The following is a 22,675-nucleotide window of genomic DNA, read 5'->3' on the forward strand; positions in this document are numbered from 1 at the left end:
TTTTCATTGGAGAAAAGGAGGAGGAGAGGTCACCTAATTGAGGTATACAAGATAATGAGAGGCATGGATAGAGTTGATAGCCAGAGACTATTTCCCAGGGCAGAAATGGCTAGCACGAGGGGTCATAGTTTTAAGCTGGTTGGTGGAAAGTATAGAGGGGATGTCAGAGGCAGGTTCTTTACGCAGAGAGTTGTGAGAGCATGGAATGCGTTGCCAGCAGCAGTTGTGGAAGCAAGGTCATTGGGGTCATTTAAGAGACTGCTGGACATGCATATGGTCACAGAAATTTGAGGGTGCATACATGAGGATCAATGGTCGGCACAACATTGTGGGCTGAAGGGCCTGTTCTGTGCTGTACTGTTCTATGTTCTATGTTCTATGTTCATCCACTCAGCACTCCTGGATGCAGATTTTTGCAAATATTTCAGCTTTGTTTTTCCTACCGATGGGCTAGGCCGGTTGAGTCTCCTCCTCCAGTGTGATGTTTAATTGTCCACCACAATTTATGATTGGATGTTACAGGTCTGCAGAGTTTTTGTCTCATTCATTGGCTGTGGAATCATTTAGCTCAGGCTGTCACTTGCTGCGAATGCTATTTGGCACACAAGTCGGCCTGTTTGGTAGCTTCACCCCAGTTCGACTCCTTGTTTTTAGGTATACTTGGTGCTACTCCTGGCATGACCTGATGCACTCTCCATTGAACCAAGGGTGATCCCCTGGTTTGATAGGTAGAGTGGGAGATACGCTGGATTGTAAGGTAGTAGATTGTGTTGAAATATGATTCTGCTACTACTGATGGCCTACAGCATCTCGTGGATGCCCAGGCTTGAGTTGCTAGATCTGTTTGAAGTCTATCCCATTTAGCACTGCAATTTTGTACCACACAACATGACATTAGGTATTCTCAACACAAAGATGGGACTTCATCTCCAAAGAAAAGTGCAGTGGCCATTCTTACTGATGCTGTCATAGCAGATTCATGCAGCTGATGGATTAGTAAGGTCATGTATATTTTTCGCACTTGTTGGTTCCCTCACCACCTGTCACAGACCTGGCCAAGCCACTATGATCTTTAGGGCCCAACCAGCTCAATCAGAAGTACTGCTGCTGAGCAACTCTTGGTGGTGGACGTTGAAGTTTCAGAGTGTCTTCTGTACTTCTGTACCTCCTCCTGGTGGCTTTATCATGGAGGATTACTGATTCATCAGCTGAAGAGGCAGGGAAGCTGCTATCAGTAGGGGGTTTCCTTGCTCATGTTTGACCCATTGCAATGAGATTTCAAAAGGTTCAGAGTCAATGTTGGACCCCTCGGGCAGCTCCCACCTGAGTCCGTACCACAATGCCGTTCCTCAGGGATGGTGAATGTGTTGTCTCATACATAGTGTGCAATGTGATTGCCTGAGTATAAGTATGTCAGTCTGTGAGACACACAGTTTAGTCTCCAGATGATAGCAACGAATGTCAACAATGCTGAATTTGCTGTTGTCATTTCCGGTGCCTTAGCCAACACCAGACGATCTGCCTGGTTTCATTTAGCCATGAAGTGGCTTTCTAGGCCATTTCAGAGGCCAGCTAAAAGCCTGGATTCGCGTGTAGCACTAATAAGGATAGCAACTTCTTTTGATAAGACGTACTAGGTGAATCAAATGTGTTTTTATGACATCATTAAACCATATTAAATCATTAGTCTTTTAATTCCAGGATATTTATTTAATTCATAGCCACGTACTATGTTGGGATTCAAACCCAGGTCCCCAGAACATTGCCTGGGTCTTTGGATTACAAGTCAAACCTGGAACCCTTGGGTATCAGGTGGGAAACAGCCTGCTGGTTAGAGTCATAACTGGGACATAGGAAGATGGCCACGATTGTTGGAGATCAGTCATCTCAGCTCCAGTCATCTCAGTTCTGCAGGAGTTCCGCAGGGTAGTGTCCTAGGCCCCAGTGCCTTGTGCCATGGTAGCTCTGTGGTTAGCACTGCTGCCTCACAGCACCAGGGAGCCAGGTTCAATCCCAACCTCGGGCTACTGTCTGCGTGAGTTTGCACATTCTCCCCATCTCTGCATGGATTTTCTATGGGTGCTCCGGTCTCCTCCCATTGTCCAAACTTGTGCAGGCTAGGTGAATTGGCCATGGTGTTGAGGGATATGTAGGTTAGATGGATTAGCCATGGACATGCAGAGTTACAGGGGTAGGGTATAGCAGTGGGTCTAAATGGAATGCTGTTCAGAGGGTCAGTGTGAATTCAATGGATTGAATTGCCTGTTTCCACAATGTAGGGTTTCTGATTCTATGATCTTCAGCTGCTTTATCAATGACTTTCACTCCATGGTAAGGTCGAGGCAGCTACAAACTAACAAATCCCTCAAGGAATAGAAAAAAATTAGGAAAGAACTTAAACACAGAATTTGTAAAACTAAAAGGGGCCATGAAATGTCTTCAGCAAACAGAGTCAAGGAGAATCTCAAGGCTTCATATTAGAAGAAAGAGGGTAGCAAGGGAAAGAGTAGCCCCCTCAAGGACAAAGCAGGGAAGGTATACATGGGGCCACAGGAAGTGGGAGAAATCCTTAATGATTATTTTGCATCGATATTCACCGAGGAGAAGGACATGACTGACATTAAGGTCAGGGACCAGTGTGTGAATACTCTAAAGAACGTCAGTATATTAAAGGAGGAAGCTTCGGGTATCCTAAGCTGCAGTAAGGTAGACAAGTCCCCAGGGCCAGAAGGGATCTATCCCAGGTTGCTGCGAGAGGCAAGGTAAGAAATAGCTGGGACAATAGCAGATAACTTCACATCCTCTTTGACCACAGATTAGGTTCCAGAGGACTGGAATTTAGCCAATATTGCTCCTTTGTTCAAGAAAGGAAACAGGGATAATTCAGGAAATTATAGACCAGTGAATCTGACATCTGTGGTGGGGAACCTCTTGGAGAAGATACTGAGGGACAGTATATACACACATTTGGAAGAAAATGGACTAGTTAGTGACAGGCAGATGGTTTTGTACGAGGAATGATTGAACCTGATCGAATTTTTTGAAGAGGTGTTAAAGATAATTGAAGGAAAAGCTGTGCATGTAGTTTATGTAGACTGTCTTGAGGCATTTGATAAAACTCCACGTGGCAGATTGGTACAAAAACTAAAATCACATGGGATTTGAGGTAGGCTGGCTAAACAGTTACTAAACTGGCATGGTCGTAGAAGACAAAGGGTAACGGTGGAAGGGTGTTTTTCAGAATGGAGACGAGTAACTAGTGGTGTTCCACAGGGATCAATCTTGGGTCCTCTGTTTGTAGTGTATATCAGTGATCTGGAGGATAATGTGGGTGGTCTGGTTAGCAAATTTGTAAATGACACAAGGGTTAGTGGACTTGCTGATAGCACCAACGATTGTGAAATGATACAACAGGGTTTGGATAGATTGGCAACTGGGCACAGAAATGGCTGATGGAGTTTAATACAGACAAAAGTGGTGATGTATTTTGGAAGATTAAATTTAGATGTGAATTATACTGTAAATGGCAGAACCCTTAGGAACATTAGTATACAGATGGGCCTGGGGGTGCAGGTCCACAGTTCCCTAAAAAAGGCAACACAGGTGGCCAAAGTAAGTAAGAAGGGATGCTTGCCTTCAGTGGCTGTGGAATTCATTGCCACGGAGCACAGTGGAGGCCGGGACATTAAATGTCTTCAAGGCAGAGATTGATAATTTCTTGATCTTGCAAAGAATTAAAGGCCATGGGGAGAGTGAGGATAAGTGGAGTTGAAATGTCCATCAGCCATGATTAAATGGCAGAGTGGACTCAATGGGCCGAATGGCCTTACTTCCACTCCTGTGTCCTGTGGCGGCACGGTGGCTCAGTGGTTAGCACTGCAGCCTCACAGCGCCAGAGACCTGGGTTCGATTCCAGCCTCGGGCGACTGTCTGTGTGGGGTCTGCACATTCTCCCCGTGTCTGCGTGGGTTTCCTCTGGGTGCTCTGGTTTCCTCCCACAGTCCAAAGATGTGCAGGTGAGGTGGATCAGCCATGCTAAGTTGTCCATCGTGTTCAGGGGTGTGTGGGTTATAGGGGGATGGGTGTGGTGGGATGCTTCAAGGGGCGGTGTGGACTTGTTGGACCGAAGGGCCTGTTTCCACACTGTAGGTAATCTAATCTAATCTTATGGTTTTATGGCATGGCGTACAAGACTTGGTAAACCATGTTGCAGCTATACAAAACGTTTGCCGCATTTGGAGTATTATGTGCAATTTTGGTCACCACTTTACAAGAAGGAGGTGGAAGCTTTGGAGAGATTACAGGGAGGGTTCACCAGGATATTGTTCAGTCTCAAGGGCACTGGCTCTGAAGAAAGGCTAAAAAGACTAGAATTGTTTTCACTGGAAGCACTTTGGCAGAGGACACCTGACAGACGTCTACAAAATTATGACAGGCATAGATAGGGTGGATGGTCAGAGGCTTTCTCCCAGGGTTGAAGTTTCAATTGCAAGGGATACAGGTTCAAGGCGAGAAGGAAGAAGTTTAAGGGAGATGTGTGAGGGAAGTTTTTCACACAGAGAGTGGTAAGAGCCTGGAATGCACTGCCAGAGGAAGTGGTGAAAGAAGGCACGTTGGCGACATTTAAGAGGCATCTGGATGGTCACATGAATAGGGAGGGAATAGAGGGATACGGACCGAATAAGGGCAAGTTTGTTTTAGTTTAGCCAGGGCATGATGATCGGCACAGGCTTGGAGGGCCGAAGGGCTGTTCCTGTGCTGTACTTCTCTTTTGTTCTTTGTTCTCTTTGTCAGAAGGGGAGATGTTCACTGATGATTGCACAGTGTTTAGCACCATGCGCTACTCCTCGGATACTGAAGCAGCCCATGTTCAAATGTAACAAGATCTGGACAATATCCAGGCTTGGGCTGACAAGTGGCAAGAAACATTCACACCACACAAATGCCAGGCAATGACCATCACCAATAAGAAACAATCTAACCACCACCATTTGACATTCACTGATGTTATTTCTGATGAATCCTTCACCATCAATATCCTTGGTGTTACCACTGACCAGAAGCTCAAATGGAGTCACCAAATAAACACATTAGCTACAAGAGCAAGTCAGAGACTGGGAATACTACAGCTAGTAGCTCACCTCTTGATCCCAAAACCTGTCCACCATCTACAAGGCACAAGTCAGGAGTGTGATGGGATACTCCGATTTGCCTAGATGGGTGCAGCTCCAACAACAAAACCCATCCAGGACAAAACAGCCCACTTGATTGGCACCACATCCACAAAATTCCAACACCACTGCCCAGTAGCAGCAGTGTGTACTATCTACAAGATGCAATGCAGAAATTCACCAAAGTTCCCCAGGCAACACCTTCCGAACCCACGACCACTTCCATCTAGAAAGACAAAGACAGCAGATCCATGGGAGTAACACCACCTGCAAGTTGAACTCCAAGCCACTCGCCATCTGGAATTGGAAATATATCACTGTTCGTTCGGTATCTCTGAATCAAAATCCTGGAATTCCCTCCCTAATGGTAGTGTAGTCAACCCACAGCAGGAGGACTGCAGTGATTCAAGAAGGCAGCTCACCACCACCTTCTCAAGGGCAATTAGGAATGGGCAATAAATGCTGCTAAGCCCAGCGACGCCCAAGTCCTGTGAAAGAATAATAAAAAGATAGACAATACCACTGTGCCTACCCCATATATTGATAAATTGAATTTGGAGGGAGTACAAAACACATTCACCAAAATAAAACAGAACTTGAAGGGTTAATTTGTAAGACAGGTAACTGGAATATTGCTTGCATTGAGAGGATTATGTGGTGATCTGGTTGAGAAATAGAAAATGAAGGGTAAATACACAAATGTATTTTCTCTGGTGGAGTAATCCAAAGCAAGGGGAGTCCTAATACTTGAGGTAGGTCACTTAGCAGAGATAACCAGAAGTTCGTTTCCACATAAAATGTTCGGAAAACCTGATTTATGTTTGTTAAGATTATCAAGGGACATGGGGCAAAGGCAGGTAGAGATCAGTTAATTTAATTAACTGGCGAAATGGTCAGGTTTGAGGAACTAACAAGCTTAAGCCTGATCATATGTTTCATGTTCAAAGAGATAATATTAAATAGAATTGCAAGCTGTTTGAGAGTTATATTTTTTATGATATTGCATGAAAAAAAACACTATATTCGTTTAATTGTATCATAATACTGATTAATCAACTTTCTGTAAGATTAAGGAGATTGATGTGATGACTGTAATATCACAGCAAATACAATGAGGCCTTCTTTCACTTTCTGAACTTCAGTCATACATAATTTGATAATAAATGCAAAGGGTATTCTCTAGAATGTAATGATACAAAGTAATATAGTGCTTTCAACGATTACTGGAAGTCTCAAAATACTGTATTGGCAATGAAATACATCTTTTGTTTGAGATATTGTTTAGGGATAAAATCACCTGGAATGCTTACCCAATCGCTTAGAAATAGTAACACAGAGGATGTTGCATTCACCCAAGCTTTAGTCTAATGTCTCATCCAAAAGAGCAGCCCAAACCCTGGAGTGGGACTTGAGCCCAGAACTTTGTAAATCAGAGATGAGGCATATAACCAACCATGTCATGCCCGACACAGTTAATTTATGTGAGCAATCAGGCTGGAGAAATTCCTGTTCATCAATAAAACAGGAAGCAAATGCAGCTCTGTTGTAACATGCACAAAATCATACAGTACAAAAGAAGCCTTTCGGCCCATCAAGTCAATACTGCAAAAAATATACTATTACCTACACTGGCCCCACTTGTCTACACTAAGTTCATAGCCTTAATTGTTATGATATTGCAAGTGCTCATCCAAGCACTTTTTCAAGATTGTGAGGTTACTCACCTTGATTTACCTCCCAGGCAGCGAATGACAGACCCTACCAACCTCTGGGTAAATGTTTATTACCTCAAATTCCTCACTAAACCTTCTGCCTTTCACTTTAAATGTGTGCCCCCTAGCCCTTGAGCCTTTCTATTCGCTATGTTCATGCCCCTCATAATTTTATATATCTCTGTCAGACCCCCCTGAACCTCCTGTGCTGTAAAGAAAACAGCCCAAACCTATCTAGCTTCTGATCATTACTGAAATGCTCCGCCTCAGACAGCATCCGAAGGAATCTCCCCTACACTCCCTCCAGTGCAATGACATCCTTCCTATTGTGTGGGGACCGAAACTGCTCACAGTACTCCAACTGTGGCTTAAATAAAGTTCTGTACATCTTCAACATGACCTGCTCCTATAATTTAAGTCATAACTGACAAAGGCATCTGTCCCATGAGCCTTCTTAATACCCTATTAACCTGTCCTGTCACCTTCAGGGATCTGTGGGCATACACTTCAAGATCGCTCTGTTCCTCTGAACATCCTAGTGCCTTTCCATTCATTGAGAACTCCCTTGTCTTGTTCCCTCTTCCAAAGTGCATCACACCTTCCAAGTGTTGAGCCCAATCAATTTGGACTGGGCAATGTAAATATTATTGTACCTACGTTTATCTTCCTCACCCAGATCATGGGTGCTATTGGAATCTAGAAAGGAATTTCCACCCTTGACATTTGTTACAACTTTGATTGCTATAAAAAGCGGAAAAACTGGGATAAAAGGAACCTAACTGAGAAGAAAAGGTGACCTCCAAAGCAACAGAAATTATGCGAATTAATACTACTTCTATTTGAATTAAAAAATGCACATTCACAATTGGTTTACCCAACAAAACCAGTTCAGCAGACCAAGCCAAGAGATGCGCATGGGAAATTTCTTTTATTATTACTCCTTGGAATGACAGCATCGGTGGCAAAATCAGCACTAATTGGTCATCCCTAACTTCTCTGAAAAGATGGTGTTGATCCATTTTCTCAAAATGCTACAAAACATCTTGTTTAGTTGTGCCTTGGTTATGTTGGTAAGAGAGTAGAAGAATTTTGCCCTAGAGGCTGAATATGGCTGCACATGCAGATGGTGTGAGGATTGGAGGGAAACCTGGAGATGGTGGAGTTCCCATGTATCTGCTGTTGTTGTCCTTGGCGGTAGGCATCATGGTTTAGAAGTCGGGGAGGGCACGGTGAGTAACTGCAGTGCATAGATGTAGATGCTGCTGCCACTGTCCATTAGTGCTAAAGGGAGTGAATTTTGAAAGTAGTGGATGGCGTGCTAATCAAATGGGTTCTCCTAACATTGTTGTTGAGCTTCTTGATACTTTCTATTATAGCTGCATACAGTAATGCCACAACATTTAATTTTAACAGCTGCAGAGAAAAAGAAATCTCACTTCAATATTTTATGCTCGAGCTTAAGTGGACTCCATTGTTCTCATATACAGAAAGAATGAGGGTGGGATAAAAGATTAATCTGTTGTCCTCCTGAGGATCAGTCCACTACACTGTCAAATAAAATGACCAATTTGAATAAGGAAACTACTTCCGACTTGATATCTAACTTGCAATTTCAGTTTAAACACCTTTTGAATTCAATGAATGAAATTAATCCAACGATACACATTGGCAAAAACTTTTGTAAAAGTTGAAATGTACGCATAACTACGTTCCCAATGTTTGGAATTGTCTTGATATCACTTTTACTGGCTCTTTGAAAGCTTCATGACTAACTCGCAAGTTATGTCTTTTCTTGAAGCTTTGATTTCATACTATCAAGTCAATAATATATGCAGCAGCTCTGTGAGTTAGGGATAATGGGAACTGCAGATGCTGGAGAATCCAAGATAATAAAATGTGAGGCTGGATGAACACAGCAGGCCAAGCAGCATCTGACGAAGGGTCTAGGCCCGAAAAGTCAGCTTTTGTGCTCCTGAGATGCTGCTTGGCCTGGGTGTTCATCCAGCCTCACATTTTATTAGCTCTGTGAGTTAGTTCTTTGTACTATGAAACCGAATGTGTTTCCGTGGCAAATTCTATCTGAAAACAAAAAAAGCTTTCAGGCAATTTGGTAAAAAGCTTAAAGTACAAGGATGTTGCTATTTCTCAGTGTATGTATCTATGTCTTGTACAATCACCTTGTACTATTTATGATCAATCTAATATTTCCTCCATCCATTCCATGTGTTTATTTAAATAGAAATTGGAATTTTTAGTACATTTATCGCTTCCACATGTCCGCATTGTGAACAATAACAGATGATATACTGACAAAATTTAAAAGGCACCTTATGAACTAAAATATGTAAAGGGCATTTCGGGTACTTTTTATATTGTTTTGCAAAGCGAGAATATAAGTACTTAGCCAAAGAAAGAAATATTGCTGTCAAATTAATATGTGCATGATTTGCAGCCATTGCAAGATGTGACAGCCAAAGAGGGGCAGCTGGTTGTGTTGGAATGCCGAATTAAAGGATCACCATTCCCAAAAATCGAATGGTACAGGGAGGAAACTTTAATAGAAGATTCTCCTGATTTTCGAATCCTGCAGAAAAGTGAGTGTCTGTTGTTACATTGGTGACTAATTAACACAACAAATCCAATACACCTTCTCTAGAATTGTGTTAATTGGAAGTCTCTATAGAAAGTTCAACAGGTAGAGATAAGGTTCCATTTGCAGGCAAGAAATATTTGGGCAATGTCCACATTGATAAGTAGATCCCAGGGTTGTACCTGTGATGGAATGATTTTACTTGGGGCATAAAGGCATAAACCTTCAACATTGCAGGGGAATATTGCCGCTGCTCATAGTCTTTGTGTTTCAGTGTGCTCAGCCAATGTGGAACCAATCATATTGGTTGAAGATTGGCACCTGTAAGACTGGGGAATTTGAAGAGAAGGCTGAGCTGGATGGTCCAGCCTTGTCTTCTGCACTAGTAATGACAAAAAGAGATCTATTTAATGCTGTGAGGTTAGATATCATCTTATTATTCTGCTGCTGATGACCTACTACCTCTCATGGCTCCCCTCTTTAGGACTACTAACTCTGCCTTATTTAGCATGGGACTAGATCACACAACATAATACAAGGCCTCGTCAGTGTGTAAATAGAATTATGTCAACCACTCTGCGATGACCACACATGCTACATCTATCACGAATGGATACATCTGCAACAAGTAGTTGTTGAGGATGGGTATTTCCTTCATGTTGTTTTTCCCAGCGTTTGATGCTGGCCGAGGCTGGCAGATATGTCCTTCAGGTCCTAGCTAGCTCAGTGAATAGTGGTGCTACCGAGCCACACTAGGGGCTGGACTTTTGAAGTCTCCCCAGCCTGTGTACCCTTACTAGCCTCAGATTGCAGATGGGCAGTTTCCTATTTGACCTGATGACTTCTAAAGTGCAGAATCATAGAATCCCTACAGTGTGGAAACAGGCCCTTCGGCCGAACAAGTCCACATCGAACCTCGGAGCAGCCCGCCCCAGACCCATCCCCCCTATAACCTACCTAATCTACACCTGCCTGAATGCTATGGGCAATTTAGCATGGCCAATCCACCTAACCTGTACATCTTTGGACTGTGGGAGGAAACCGAAGGAAACCCATGCAGACATGGGGAGAATGTGCAAACTCCACACAGACAGTCACCTGAGGCTGGAATTGAACCCGGGTCCCTGGTGCTGTGAGGCTGCAGTGCTAACCACTGAGCCACCATGCTGCCCCAAAATCAGACTCACAGAACAACTCCCTCCTGACTCTATCACTGTGCAGCCACCTCTGAATTGAATTGAATTGGTTTTATTGTCACATCTTCTCAAATTATTATTGTGAAAAGTTTATAAGTCGGCACTTGCAGCACCATCTAAGATACGAAGGTGTCTAGGTATGGTCCTTCGTTACCGAATAAAGAAATGAAGAAAACAAAGTTACATTACACCTATACACAGAAAAACAAGAAGCAAAGTTGAAAAGATAAACATCACAGTCTCTCTCTAAAGATTCTCCACAGCAGACCACTGCAGGGAACCTCCATGTGGTCTGATAGCTGGCTACCTTCACCCACCAGGCTGTTACAGCCAGGCTCTGCACTGTGCTGCTGGTCACTGACATTCCCGATTCGAACCACTGATCACCAGGATCCTGCTCTGTTGCTGGTCACCGATATCTCCACCGTGGCTACTGGTCACTGGCATTTCCACTCCAGCCTCTGGTCGCTGGTGTCCCTGCTCCAGCTGCTGGCATCTCCACTGACTGCTTCGGAGGCTGGGAGTCGGACGTTGGGTGTCCGAGGCCGAGAGGAGAGAGGGAGTAAAATAAAGAAGAAAAAGAACAGGTGGAGCGGAGGAGCTTTGGCTGGAGCATCCTACTCCACCAGTAGATCAGACCTGCCTGTGAGGTAGAATGTACCCAGGAATAGTGCTAGAGAAGTCTGGAACATTGGCTCTGAGGTATGATTCTAAGAACATGACTACATCAAGTCATTTTGTCAATAGCTTGTGCGCCATCTCTCCCATATTTAGTATATAATAATAGTTGATGAGGGGCACTTTTGCAGGATTAATTAGGTAGGGTGTACCTTTGCATTGAGTATCTGTCAATGCTCATTGGTCTGCCCAGTTTTATTCTCCTTAGCCTATCTGCAGTGGTTTGAATGAACTAGGTAGCTTGCTAGGTCATTTCAGAGGCAGTTAACAATTGACCATATTCCTATGGGTCCTGAATCACAAAGAGGTCAATCTCAGGACTAACTAGATATTTCCTTCACTGAAGGACGCTGGTGGCCCAAATGAGCTTTTTAAAACAACAATCTTTTAATTTCATATTCACCATTGTTCGTAGTAACTTTTCATTTCATGCTTAATAGTTGCATTTACATTGTCAAGTTAAGATTTGAAATTATGTCTCAAAATTCCAGCCTTGAAACTGTTCCCAAATCCTTGGCAAGTTCAGCTGAATTTAAACGTGCTAAAGCTCCAGTTTCAGTTATAGACCTTGACTGTTATTAAATGCAACTTTTTTGTAAACGTTCTCCAATAAAAAATCCTAATTAACTTATGTTTTCTCCCATTTTCCTTTTCTGTTATCCTGATGTTTATTTAGAGCCACGGTCAATGAGTGATGCTGGTAAGTGGTCACATCTTTTGAATCTTTCTCATCCTTTTCAGCAAAGCCAACCTTAAGGAGAGGTTTTACAAGCTTTTCTGAGGAAGGAGAAAAGCAAGTGTTCATTCTGTCTTTTTCTTCTCAAGTCTCATAGCAAGCTTCAGCTTTTCTAGAAGTGCAAGCTGGTTATTTACTGCCAGATGAGCTACAGCAATATTTGAGATCACGTAAACATAGTGAGGTTATTAAAGATATACAATGTTCAGTAACACTGCAGTTATTTTGTAGCTGCAGCCTATATCCAAACTTGGCAACTTAGTATGGAGCAAGAGTTCTTCAATGAGAAGCAAATTTGTTGGCCAGGTGGTTGGACGAGGAAATTTCACTTGTGAATGCACTTGTGTGAGAATTGATGAGGATTTGTGGTCAGTCAAATTGGAATATTACAAAATGAACTCCTTTTGTAAGTGTTGGAAACTGTTGTGAGAATTACCACAAGCCGCCATTAATTAAGAAATTATTGAGATGTCGCTGTGCACATAGAGACGAGTACTGGCAACCTGGTATCTCCCCTTACTGACAGTGCAATGTCACAGCAGCCTCAAAGCCATGATGTACATGGGACATAGCCAGCATGGCTGACACTCCCTTTCAACTTCTCTCACCCATGTCACTGTTTAATCACCAAATCACACACTTTACCTGTGCTTAGATGCATCCCATCTAAAGACGCTGTCTGATTCTCCACTACTCTTTCCCCAGTGCCCACTGGAAAAATCTTGTCATCGTTCAATAGGAGAACATCACATACTAGCAAGCGTTCAGATAAGTCCAAACTTTTATTGACAGGAGACATCTTATGGAAGTCTATAAGATCATGACAGGCATGGAAAGGGTGAATATATCCAGTCTTTTTCCTAGGATTTGGGAATCAAGGACTAGAGGGCATCAGTTTAAGGTAAGAGGGGAAAGAATATATGAGAACCTGAGGGGCAACTTTTTTACACAGACGGTGATATGCATATGGAATGTGCTGCCAGCTGAAGTGGTTGAGGCAGGTAAATTGACATCATTTAAAAGGCATTTGGATGAATATGTGGATAGGAAAGGTTTAGAAGGATATGGGCCAAGTGTAGGGAAATGGGATGAGTGTTGATGGCCATTTTGGTTAGCATAGACCTATTTGGGCCAAAGGGCCTGACTCTGTGCTGTAGGACTCTATGGCGCTATGAGCCAACAAAAGGGAACAGGCTGCAGTTCAGCCCCGCAATGCAATGCATCTGCAACAGGCAGATAAGTGAGGATGTGTATTTCCTTCAAGCTGGCATCTTGACCTTGAGCGTCCATGTTGGTCTTCTCATCTACTAGAACTAGGTATCACTCAGGTCCAGTCTACTTGTGGTGCCCAAAGCAGCTGAGTTGTGTCAGTGATAAGGAGAGCTTCCTCCAGCTCAATGTTCTCATCTTTCTTCTTGGATAACTGCTCCAGATCACTGGTTCCTCAGCAACTATCACATCACCTGCTCCCCCTGCCCTGGTTCCTCAGCACCTATCACATCACCTTCTCCCCCTCCCCTAGTTCTTCAGCACCTATCACATCGCCTTGTTCTTACGCCAAAATGGTATGGCATGCTATATCTGGGCTATACAGGAGGAATCCACCCACCCTGCACCCAGACCAAACCAAGCATTTTCATCTGGAGAATGACAAGTAATGGCAGGGAAGGCAGCTCACAGTGTACACCATCAGTACCAGCCCCTACCTACCTGGTGAGCGTCCCAAGTTCATGACTGTACTAGACTGTGCCTGTGCTGATAGTACAGAGAGGCCCTGACAGACAGTGGACTACCCACCTGACTGGATTAGGAACTTGTCTGCATCTGCTGTTTCTGACATGGCCATTTGGTTTAATGATTGTGCTGTGTGCCTGCTGCACAGGCAACTGGCACATGCGGTAGTTGTTAGAATGATACCTCAATGTGCTGATTATCAAGGTAGTCCCTCATCCCCCTCTCCCAAACCTAATCTGGACAAATTCTTACTGAAAGTCTTGACAAGCAGCCTCTCCATTTATCTACATGAGGAACGCATCATTACAGCAGTACTGATGGCCTTTGGGCTTAGGCTGAGACATGTGCTGATGTGCTTCACTGGAACCCACACTGGCCTGGAGGTACTTACAGCAAAGGTACCAAGAATCCTCACATTGCAATGATGTAGCAATGTTTCTTACACAGCAGAGGGTGTTAGAGGTAAGGACAAACAAAATGTTCACTAATCATCTAATGATGGCAGCAATTAAGAAGAAGTAGTAGGAGACTAATGGTCAATGTAAGAACAGAGAATCCATTGTCACGTCAGTTGTTTGCGTTACTACCAGAGATGACCTCATTTTCAAACAGAAATTATTCATCTTCGAGATTGTGTATTGCTGACATGTATTACTAGTTTCCAATTGGCCTCGAGACGGTGGTGGTGAGCCATCTTTTTTGAATAGTTACACTCTGTGGTCATTGCAGGATGTATTTGTTTCCATGGTTAGAAATAGCTATGGATACAATTTCAAGGAAAGCATTTTGTTTTACAAAACCAAACAAAATCTTGGCCATGACACATTATGCAGCCTGTGGGATTAGGACTTAATGCACTAATTTGAAATATTTAGACACTATTTTAACTGTTTATAATTGGCTGTATAATACAGCATCTGTCCAAAAACAGAATAAATGTGTTTGTTGAATTAAATGCACAGAAATGGAAATAATGTAGAATGGACTATACTTTAAATTAAGAAGCAAAAATCTGATTTCTGTCCCAATACAAAGCATGACCAAATAATGAATCTTATTCCACAATGCTGTTAGATACAAAGCTTCAGGATTTCGCCCCAAATACAATAAAGGAATCGTGCTACCTTTCCACATTAGGATAGTGTATGATATACCGAAGAATTTGGAGATGCTGGTGTTTCCTTCCAGGTTGAGGACTTGGAAGATGCTTTTGAAGAAAACATGGTATCTTGCTGCAGTGCATTGTATTGATGGTAGATTCTGCAGCTGTTATATACTGGTGATGGAGGGAGTGATGTTTAAGGTAGTCTTTGGGATGTTAATCATCAGACTGCATTGTTCTCAATGGTGGAAAGCTTCTGGAGTGTTCTTGGAGTTGCATTCATCCAAGCAAATAAGAATGTTCCATTACACTCCTAATTGTGGGTGGTGAAAAGGCTTTGAAAAGTCAGAGGTGTGTCATTCACCAAAGAATTCCTCGTCTTGAACCTTCTCTTGAATAAGGTATAATAATTAGGTAAGTGTTCAGTTTAGTCTCTTGTTAGTGGTAACCCTGCCCCCCCCCCCCCCAGGATGTTGAAGATGGAGAATTCAGAATGGGGAATGCTACTGATTGTCAAGGGGAGAGGGTTAGATTCTGTCTTGCTAGAGATGTTCATTGCCTGCCACTTCTGTGGTGTGAACATTACTTGCCTATTATCAGCCTAAGCCTGGATGTTGTCCTGGTTTTATTGCATGTGGGCACAGACTGCTTTATTATCTGAGGAATTGCAAATGGAAATCAACATTGTGAAAGCGTCAGTAAATATCCTCAGTTGCCCTTACGATGAAAAGTAATGAACAAAGCAAATGAAGCTGCCGGGGCATAAAATAGCACCCTGAGAAATTCCTGCAGCAGTGCTCCAGGACTGACATTTTTGTGGTCAACTACTGTTCACTATTGGATTTGGCAGTACTGCAGATCTCACTGTTAGATGCCTGCTTCTGCTTATAACATTCTCTTCTTTGCTCTTCACTAACCCAGAGAAGATCCTCTGGTAATGATAGAGTGCGATATATTCTAGGCCACACATTTACAGCCTGAGGTGTCAATACAATTCTGATGCTGCTGACAGCTCACTGTGTCTCATGGATACCCAGTTTGGGATACTACATCAGTTCTGAATCTATCCTATTTAGCACAGTGCACGTGTCTTACAACAGGATGGAGGGTGGCCTCAGGCTGAGAGGCAGGGATTTGTCTCCACTAGGAATTTCTATTGTTCCCTCCCATCTTTACAATCATAGACAAATGCATCTGGCCATGTTTCAAAAACATAAAATAATCTATTTTGTAACAAATCTATAAATGTTGTTAAAATCAGGAAGGGTGATGTGAATCAGCTCCCTTCCTTGTTTACCACCAGAAAGATTATGTTCTTTTTATCATGAGACTGGCCCTTCCTTCACATAAATGTAATTAATCAGAAACAATAAGGAACCAAATACAAGGTTTTGGATGAAATAGCATTTTATTATGTGCTAACATAAAAAAAAGTAAAGAATGACGTCAAGCATGCATGTACACAAATACAAAGCTAAATAGGGATAGAGCCCACTTCAGCAGAGAGTTGAAAGAATCTCTACAGTTTAAAGTCCTCAGGGTGTCCTTTGAGATATATGGAATTACCCCCAGACTATGGTCGTTGAAGCGAGTAATGAGTATTTCAGTTGTCCTTTATATTGTCAGTAATAGAATAAAATATAATCCCTACAGTGTGGAAGCAGGCTGTTTGGCCCCTTGAATCCACACAACCATTCGAAGAGCTTCCTACCCAGACCCATCCTATCCCTATAATCTTGTATTCCCCACGACTGACCCACCTAGTCTGCACATCTCTGGACAATTTTAGCCGGGCCATTCAACCTAACCTACACATCTTTGGACTGTGGGTGGAAACTGGAGCACCTGGAGGAAACTGACACAGACACAAGTAAAATGTGCAAAATCCTCACAGACAGTCTCTCAAGGGTGGAATTGAGCCTCCCTGCCACTTCAGAAGTTTATTTTCTTTTAATCAGCCCTGTCAATGGGCACTTTGTCCTTCGAGAGAAACTGAGAAAGAGCACTTTCTCCAGTTTGTTCTGATCACAAGTCTGTCTCCTCAGCGTCACCAAAAGCAGCTCCCTGAAATACACATGGTTGTATATTACAATTTTGAATTCCTAATGCTTAGCTTGATAATTGCTGGCATAGGCTTTCTTCTTTGATATGTGAAACTTATCCTAAAATTATAATCAAAATAGAAAAAAATGGTTTCCTCATGACTGACTGAGTTCATAGACTTTTGATGAAATGTTAATTTCAGTTCACATGATCTTGTTTATTCTACTTTGGCTTCATGAAGCTTGTCCTTTCTTGTGTATTCGGCTGATTGCTGTGGCCTTTCTAAGTCAGTGCTTTGTCCTTGTAAAAATCACATTAGCCCATGTAGATCATGTAGATATTAAAATCAGCTGACCGAATTTGAAAATTGATCGTCCATTTTTTGAACCATTATTGTGGCAGTATGTTCATATATCAGGGTTACCAATCCTGGTCATCCTCCTGGAAGTTTCATCTCAAGAATGCCAACCTCAAAAAACCCCTCCTCTCTTCTCCTTTCCAGGCCCACAATTTGCTTTCCTATCTCCAATGCTATTATAACTTGTAAAACAAAGTTTTCAAAGAAAATGTTTGAATATTTTTTCAGTTGTCCCAGATATTTCTCAACAACAAAAGATTAAATGTTAGTTCCTGAAGAGTATGTTCCAAATTCAGCAGTTGTTAGTTTTTTGCTTCATTTTTGTCGGGCAGACAAAAGCCCAGATGCTGATCCTGCCAAACAGAAAGACAATGTACAGAAACAGTGGTTGAAGCATAATTGTTGTGCATTTGAAAACACACAGTGCTGGAGAAACTCACCAGGTCTGGCAGCATCTGTGGAGAGAGGAACAGTTCATATTTCAAGTCCAATATGACCCTTCTGAAGATGATCTCTCAGTTGGAGTAATATTTCGACTTACTCTTAAACTTTACATTTGATTCACAGCTTTCATTAGTGAAAACAAGGATAGAATAGTAATTTAAAAGGCTGGTTGAAAGTGTTGGAAATACGGCAAAAAATACTACAATGTAAGCAGCTGCTTCCTAACCACAAGTAGGAAAGAGTTTCTTCATAGTTTTGTTGAGGTATATCACCTCCAAATCGGCTGTTAACAAATGCAGAAGCCAAGTAGAGGCAGTAAATTCTTGTTTTTGCCCTGGATGGAAACGGGCATCTTAATTTTGTTATAGTTACCATTAGCTGGGTGAGTAACCTTCTAATTCTTAAGCCTCATACCCGTCACCATCAACCATGCCCATGGTCTCTTTGCCTTCCATGTCAACTCATGCAAAATCCACCAGGGTAAAACATCAGGAAAGATGCTGAGATTCAACAAATTAGAGTTCTATGTGTCTGTTACAGATATTCCTATTAAAATAATCACAAAATGCATTCAGTGATTTTAAAAACCCCTAAGTACTTATTCCATTACAAAATCAAATATTTGTATTCACAATGCCACCTCAAGCATCAGTTAATCTCTGAATAACCTCTTTGAAATGTCAAACTGTGAACTTGCAGCTCCCCGCTGTGATAATAATAGGTAAGGATAGCAGTAATAATTCTATAATAATCGCGCATAAAGTTATGTCAACAAAGAACTACTGAAACAGCTAGCTCGTATTCTTCTCACACACAAGCAGGTGTGATTTTATTTTCAAATTTTAAACAGAAGGCTATTCACATAATTTGACAGCTTGACATTGGTACAGACCTTAACCATCCATTTTCTCTAAAGTAAAATGTAAGTGCACGGAATAGGGTAAGGCTGTTGCTAAAATGAAAATGACACCTGTTTTAATGTGGGATTGCGTTCATTTGTCCTTGCTGAATTTAGATTTCCTCCCTGTGGGAGTCATCCCTGCTCCATTTTCCCCCTGCTCCCAGCAGAAGTAGGAACTGTTGGAAATGGGGAACAGGGCTGCAGGATTCCAGTCTCATCTGCTATTTTTAAAGGTCCTTGAAGGCTTTATAAGAGGGTAGGTTTCAATTTCAGATGGCACAAAAATAGAGGCAACATGGTGTAGAACTAGATGAACGCAGCAAGCCAAGCAGCATCAGAGGAGCAAAAAGGCTGATGTTTCAGGCCGAGACCCTTCTTCAGAAATGGGGGAGGGGAAGGGGGTTCTGAAATAAATAAGGAGAGAGGGGGAGGCAGATAGAAGATGGATAGAGGAGAAGATGGGTGGAGAGGAGACAGACCGGTCAAAGAGATGGAGATGGAGCCAGTAAAGGTGAGTGTAGGTGGGGAGGTCTTCTATCTTCGATCTGCCTCCCCCTCTCTCCTTATTTATTTTCAGAACCCCCTTCACCTCCCCCATTTCTGAAGAAGGGTCTAGGCCCGAAACGTCAGCCTTTCTGCTCCTCTGATGCTGCTTGGCCTGCCGTGTTCATCCAGCTCTACACCTTATTATCTCAGATTATCCAGCATCTGCAGTTCCTATTATCTCTATCCCAAAGTATAACATGGGTCTTCTGAGCTGTTTCTCACAATGAACTGTGGTGCATCTTTGGCTGTAATGCACCATAACTAGAACCTACAGTATGAACTTAACCTGAAATTTTCAAGGGAGTTCACTCTCTTCTCCTAATTTTCACATAATTAGCATTTAACAAGGCCTTAGCATACAATTCTTCTGACTAACTTTGAGTGACACAATTTTTTAAGGAAAGAAATATATCTAATGAATTAAAAACGATAATACATATTTTGATGTATTAGTATGAGTAGTAATTTTAATTAAATTTGATATTCATTTTTTGATATTATTTATTTAATAATTCAACACTTTGAACCACAATTGTTTTACTGAAATTTTGGTATTTTGAGGAACATCCAATTCAATGATGCCATTGCTAAACTTTATATTCTGAAAGAACTGTAGAGAATTGATGAAATGCCTCAATTAGTCAATCTTGAACAAAAGTCAGATATTGGATCAGAGGCAAATTTCTCATATTACATTTGCAGTTTTCTGACTGCTCAGAAAATTGGCTGCATCTCATACCACTATGGCTTGGCCAAATGATGTTTTTCTGAAACAAAGAAAGAAAAATGCTTGAAATACTCAACAGGTCTGGCAGCATTTGTAGAGACAATGAATTAATGAACAGAAATTTCCTCCAAACGCAGAACGTGAAGGTCATGCTGTTTCCACATGCTTTCCTCGTGTTCTCGTGAAACTGTTTCTCCTTGTAATTTTCAAGGAGATGTGTATTTAACCAGGCTGGAAACAGGCTCACTGTCCAACTGAGGATGGCATGGGGGATTCTAAAGATGGAGAGACTTGCAATGAATGGAAGGTTCTGATCATTGAGAATAAATAAGACACTGTAGGATTCAAGATAGAGATGCCACAACACCCCCTCCAAACTCTTCAGCCCTAACTTACAAAGTTTCTTTAGCAGGCAGATCAGTACAGAAGAGGGAAGGGGAAGTGGAGAAGGTGTGGGCATATATAGCTGCTCCTGCATCCAGATAGGCAGGGAGAGCTTCTAGTTCTGTCTAGAGCATTGGTAGCCCAGCCTACTGGTTGGTAAATTACCCTCAACAGACTTTTACTGATCAGCAACCTGTCGTGCCCCTGATCCCACCTCCACAAAAGTGGCCAAGAGTGGGGCTGGAGCCACGGAGCTCTGGGCAGACTGGCTGAAAGAGCCATTCTTAACTTTCAACAACTTTGATTCTAGCCCCGATCCATCATGGGCCTCCTGCAGTGCCACAATGATGCCACCCGAAGGTTGCAGGAACAGCAACTCATATTCTACTTGGGAACCTGCAGCCCAATGGTATCAATGTGGATTTCACCAGCTTCAAATTCTCCCCTTGCCCCACCGCATCCCAAAACCAGCCCAGTTCGTCCCCACCCCCACTGCATCACACAATCAGCCCAGCTCATCCCCTCCACCCACTGCATCCCAAAACCAGCCCAGCCTGTCTCTGCCTCCATAACCTGTTCTTCCTCTCACCCATCCCTTCCTCCCACCCCAAGCCGCACCTCCATTTCCTACCTACTAACCTCATCCCACCTCCTTGACCTGTCCGTCTTCCCTGGACTGACCTATCCCCTCCCTACCTCCCCACCTATACTCTCCTCTCCACCTATCTTCTTTTCTCTCCATCTTCGGTCCATCTCCCCCTCTCTCCCTATTTATTCCAGAACCCTCACCCCATTCCCCTCTCTGATGCAGGGTCTAGGCCCGAAACGTCAGCTTTTGTGCTCCTGAGATGCTGCTTGGCCTGCTGTGTTCATCCAGCTTCACACTTTATTAACAAAGTGTGGAGCTGGATGAACACAGCAGACCAAGCAGCATCTTAGGAGCACAAAAGCTGATGTTTCGGGCCTAGACCCATATACCTGTTTGTTGTAATTAATGACCAGTTAATCAAAGCATTGTTCTGTCCACCCAAACTCCCATCCACTGAGACTCTATGCTGCAAGCTTTGCCTTGTAGAATTTACCCTGTTATTTCAGATTAAAAACTACAAGTATGCGTATGAATCTCATGAAACCACATATTCTTTGCCGATAACTTTTTGTTGGCCTTGAAAGTGATCCAAATGTTATATGTTGCAAAGGAACTGTAATAGAAAATATTTGGATGTCCAATGAAATTTCTCCAGGTCAAAATGTCCCTATTGTTCTGACACAAGCACCAGGCATGAAGCAGCTGAGTGGTATTGACACCTGTTGCTAAGTGGCTGTTTGGTAACACCCACATCCCTGTTTGGGCAGCCAGTGAGTCCTAGGGACCGTAGTCAATGTTTAGAGCTTTCATGTCAGATTCCATGCCTAGCTTGCTGTACAAAAGGAGATTGTAATTGTTTTAAGTTCTTTACTCATTTTCACATTCAAATTCACAAATATTTCTGCAATGTCATTTGTGTAAATGAAATGTAAATGTCTGTTCAGTTCATCTACCATTTCTCTATTTTCAGTTATTAATTCCATGGGCTCACTGTCCAGAGGACCAACTCTCACTGTACCATATTTGATTTTTGGTGTTTCTAGCTAGCTTTCTTATGCACGATAATTTCCCCTTCCTTATTAACTTTTCAGTCATTCTTAGTTGTTTTTTAGTTTCTGTCCAACTTCCTGACCCAGCACTCTTCTTTGCAGAATCATACACTTTTTCTTGCAGTTTGATATGATCTTTAACTTCTTTAGTTAGCCACCGATAGCACATCTTTCCCTTTCTCACTGGAATGTATCTTTTCTGAGTACTCTGAAATATTTCCATAAATGACTGCCATTGTATGTTTACTGACCTTTGCCTTAATCTCAATTGCTAGCTCTATCTCCGTGCTCTCATAATTCTTCTTATTTATGCTTAAAACTTTAGTGTTCAACCCATTCTTTTTTCCTTCAAATTAAATGAAAAATTCAATTGTATTATGATCAGTATTACCTCAAGTCATTAATTAGCCCTGTAGCTACTTATTGAAGAAACAGGTAGATGAAACATTAGGATTCAGACTCTCGATTGCCCTGATTAAACAGGCATGTTAACTTCTTTGTTATTGAATTTTCCCCACCAAAAGAAATGTCTTTTTTCGTATTTACTTCCCATTTTAACTTTTGAAATATTTCGATCAGCTCACTGGTCAATCTTCTATTCTAAAGAAAACAAAAACCACATTTATGCAAGTGTTCTCATAATTTAGTTTTCAGCCATTTTAGCATTGTAATGAATCTTGGAGTAAGTCGTTCAGTACATCTTTGCTAAGATTTA

The 22,675-nt window shown here is 42.2% G+C and overlaps 1 protein-coding gene across 5 annotated transcripts in view; it reads left to right on the forward strand.

Annotated features, from left to right (window-relative positions):
• The window catches only part of mypn (myopalladin), a 284,569-nt gene that overhangs the window by 130,541 nt on the left and 131,353 nt on the right, over positions 1-22,675 (forward strand). For all 5 annotated transcript variants that reach the window (XM_059653169.1, XM_059653168.1, XM_059653170.1 and 2 more), the window contains 2 exons: positions 9,336-9,477; positions 12,024-12,047. In XM_059653169.1, the coding sequence (XP_059509152.1) occupies positions 9,336-9,477; positions 12,024-12,047 (166 nt within the window). The remainder of the gene's footprint in view (positions 1-9,335; positions 9,478-12,023; positions 12,048-22,675) is intronic.

Source organism: Stegostoma tigrinum, chromosome 20 (genome assembly GCF_030684315.1).
Source record: "Stegostoma tigrinum isolate sSteTig4 chromosome 20, sSteTig4.hap1, whole genome shotgun sequence".
NCBI lineage: Eukaryota > Metazoa > Chordata > Chondrichthyes > Orectolobiformes > Stegostomatidae > Stegostoma > Stegostoma tigrinum.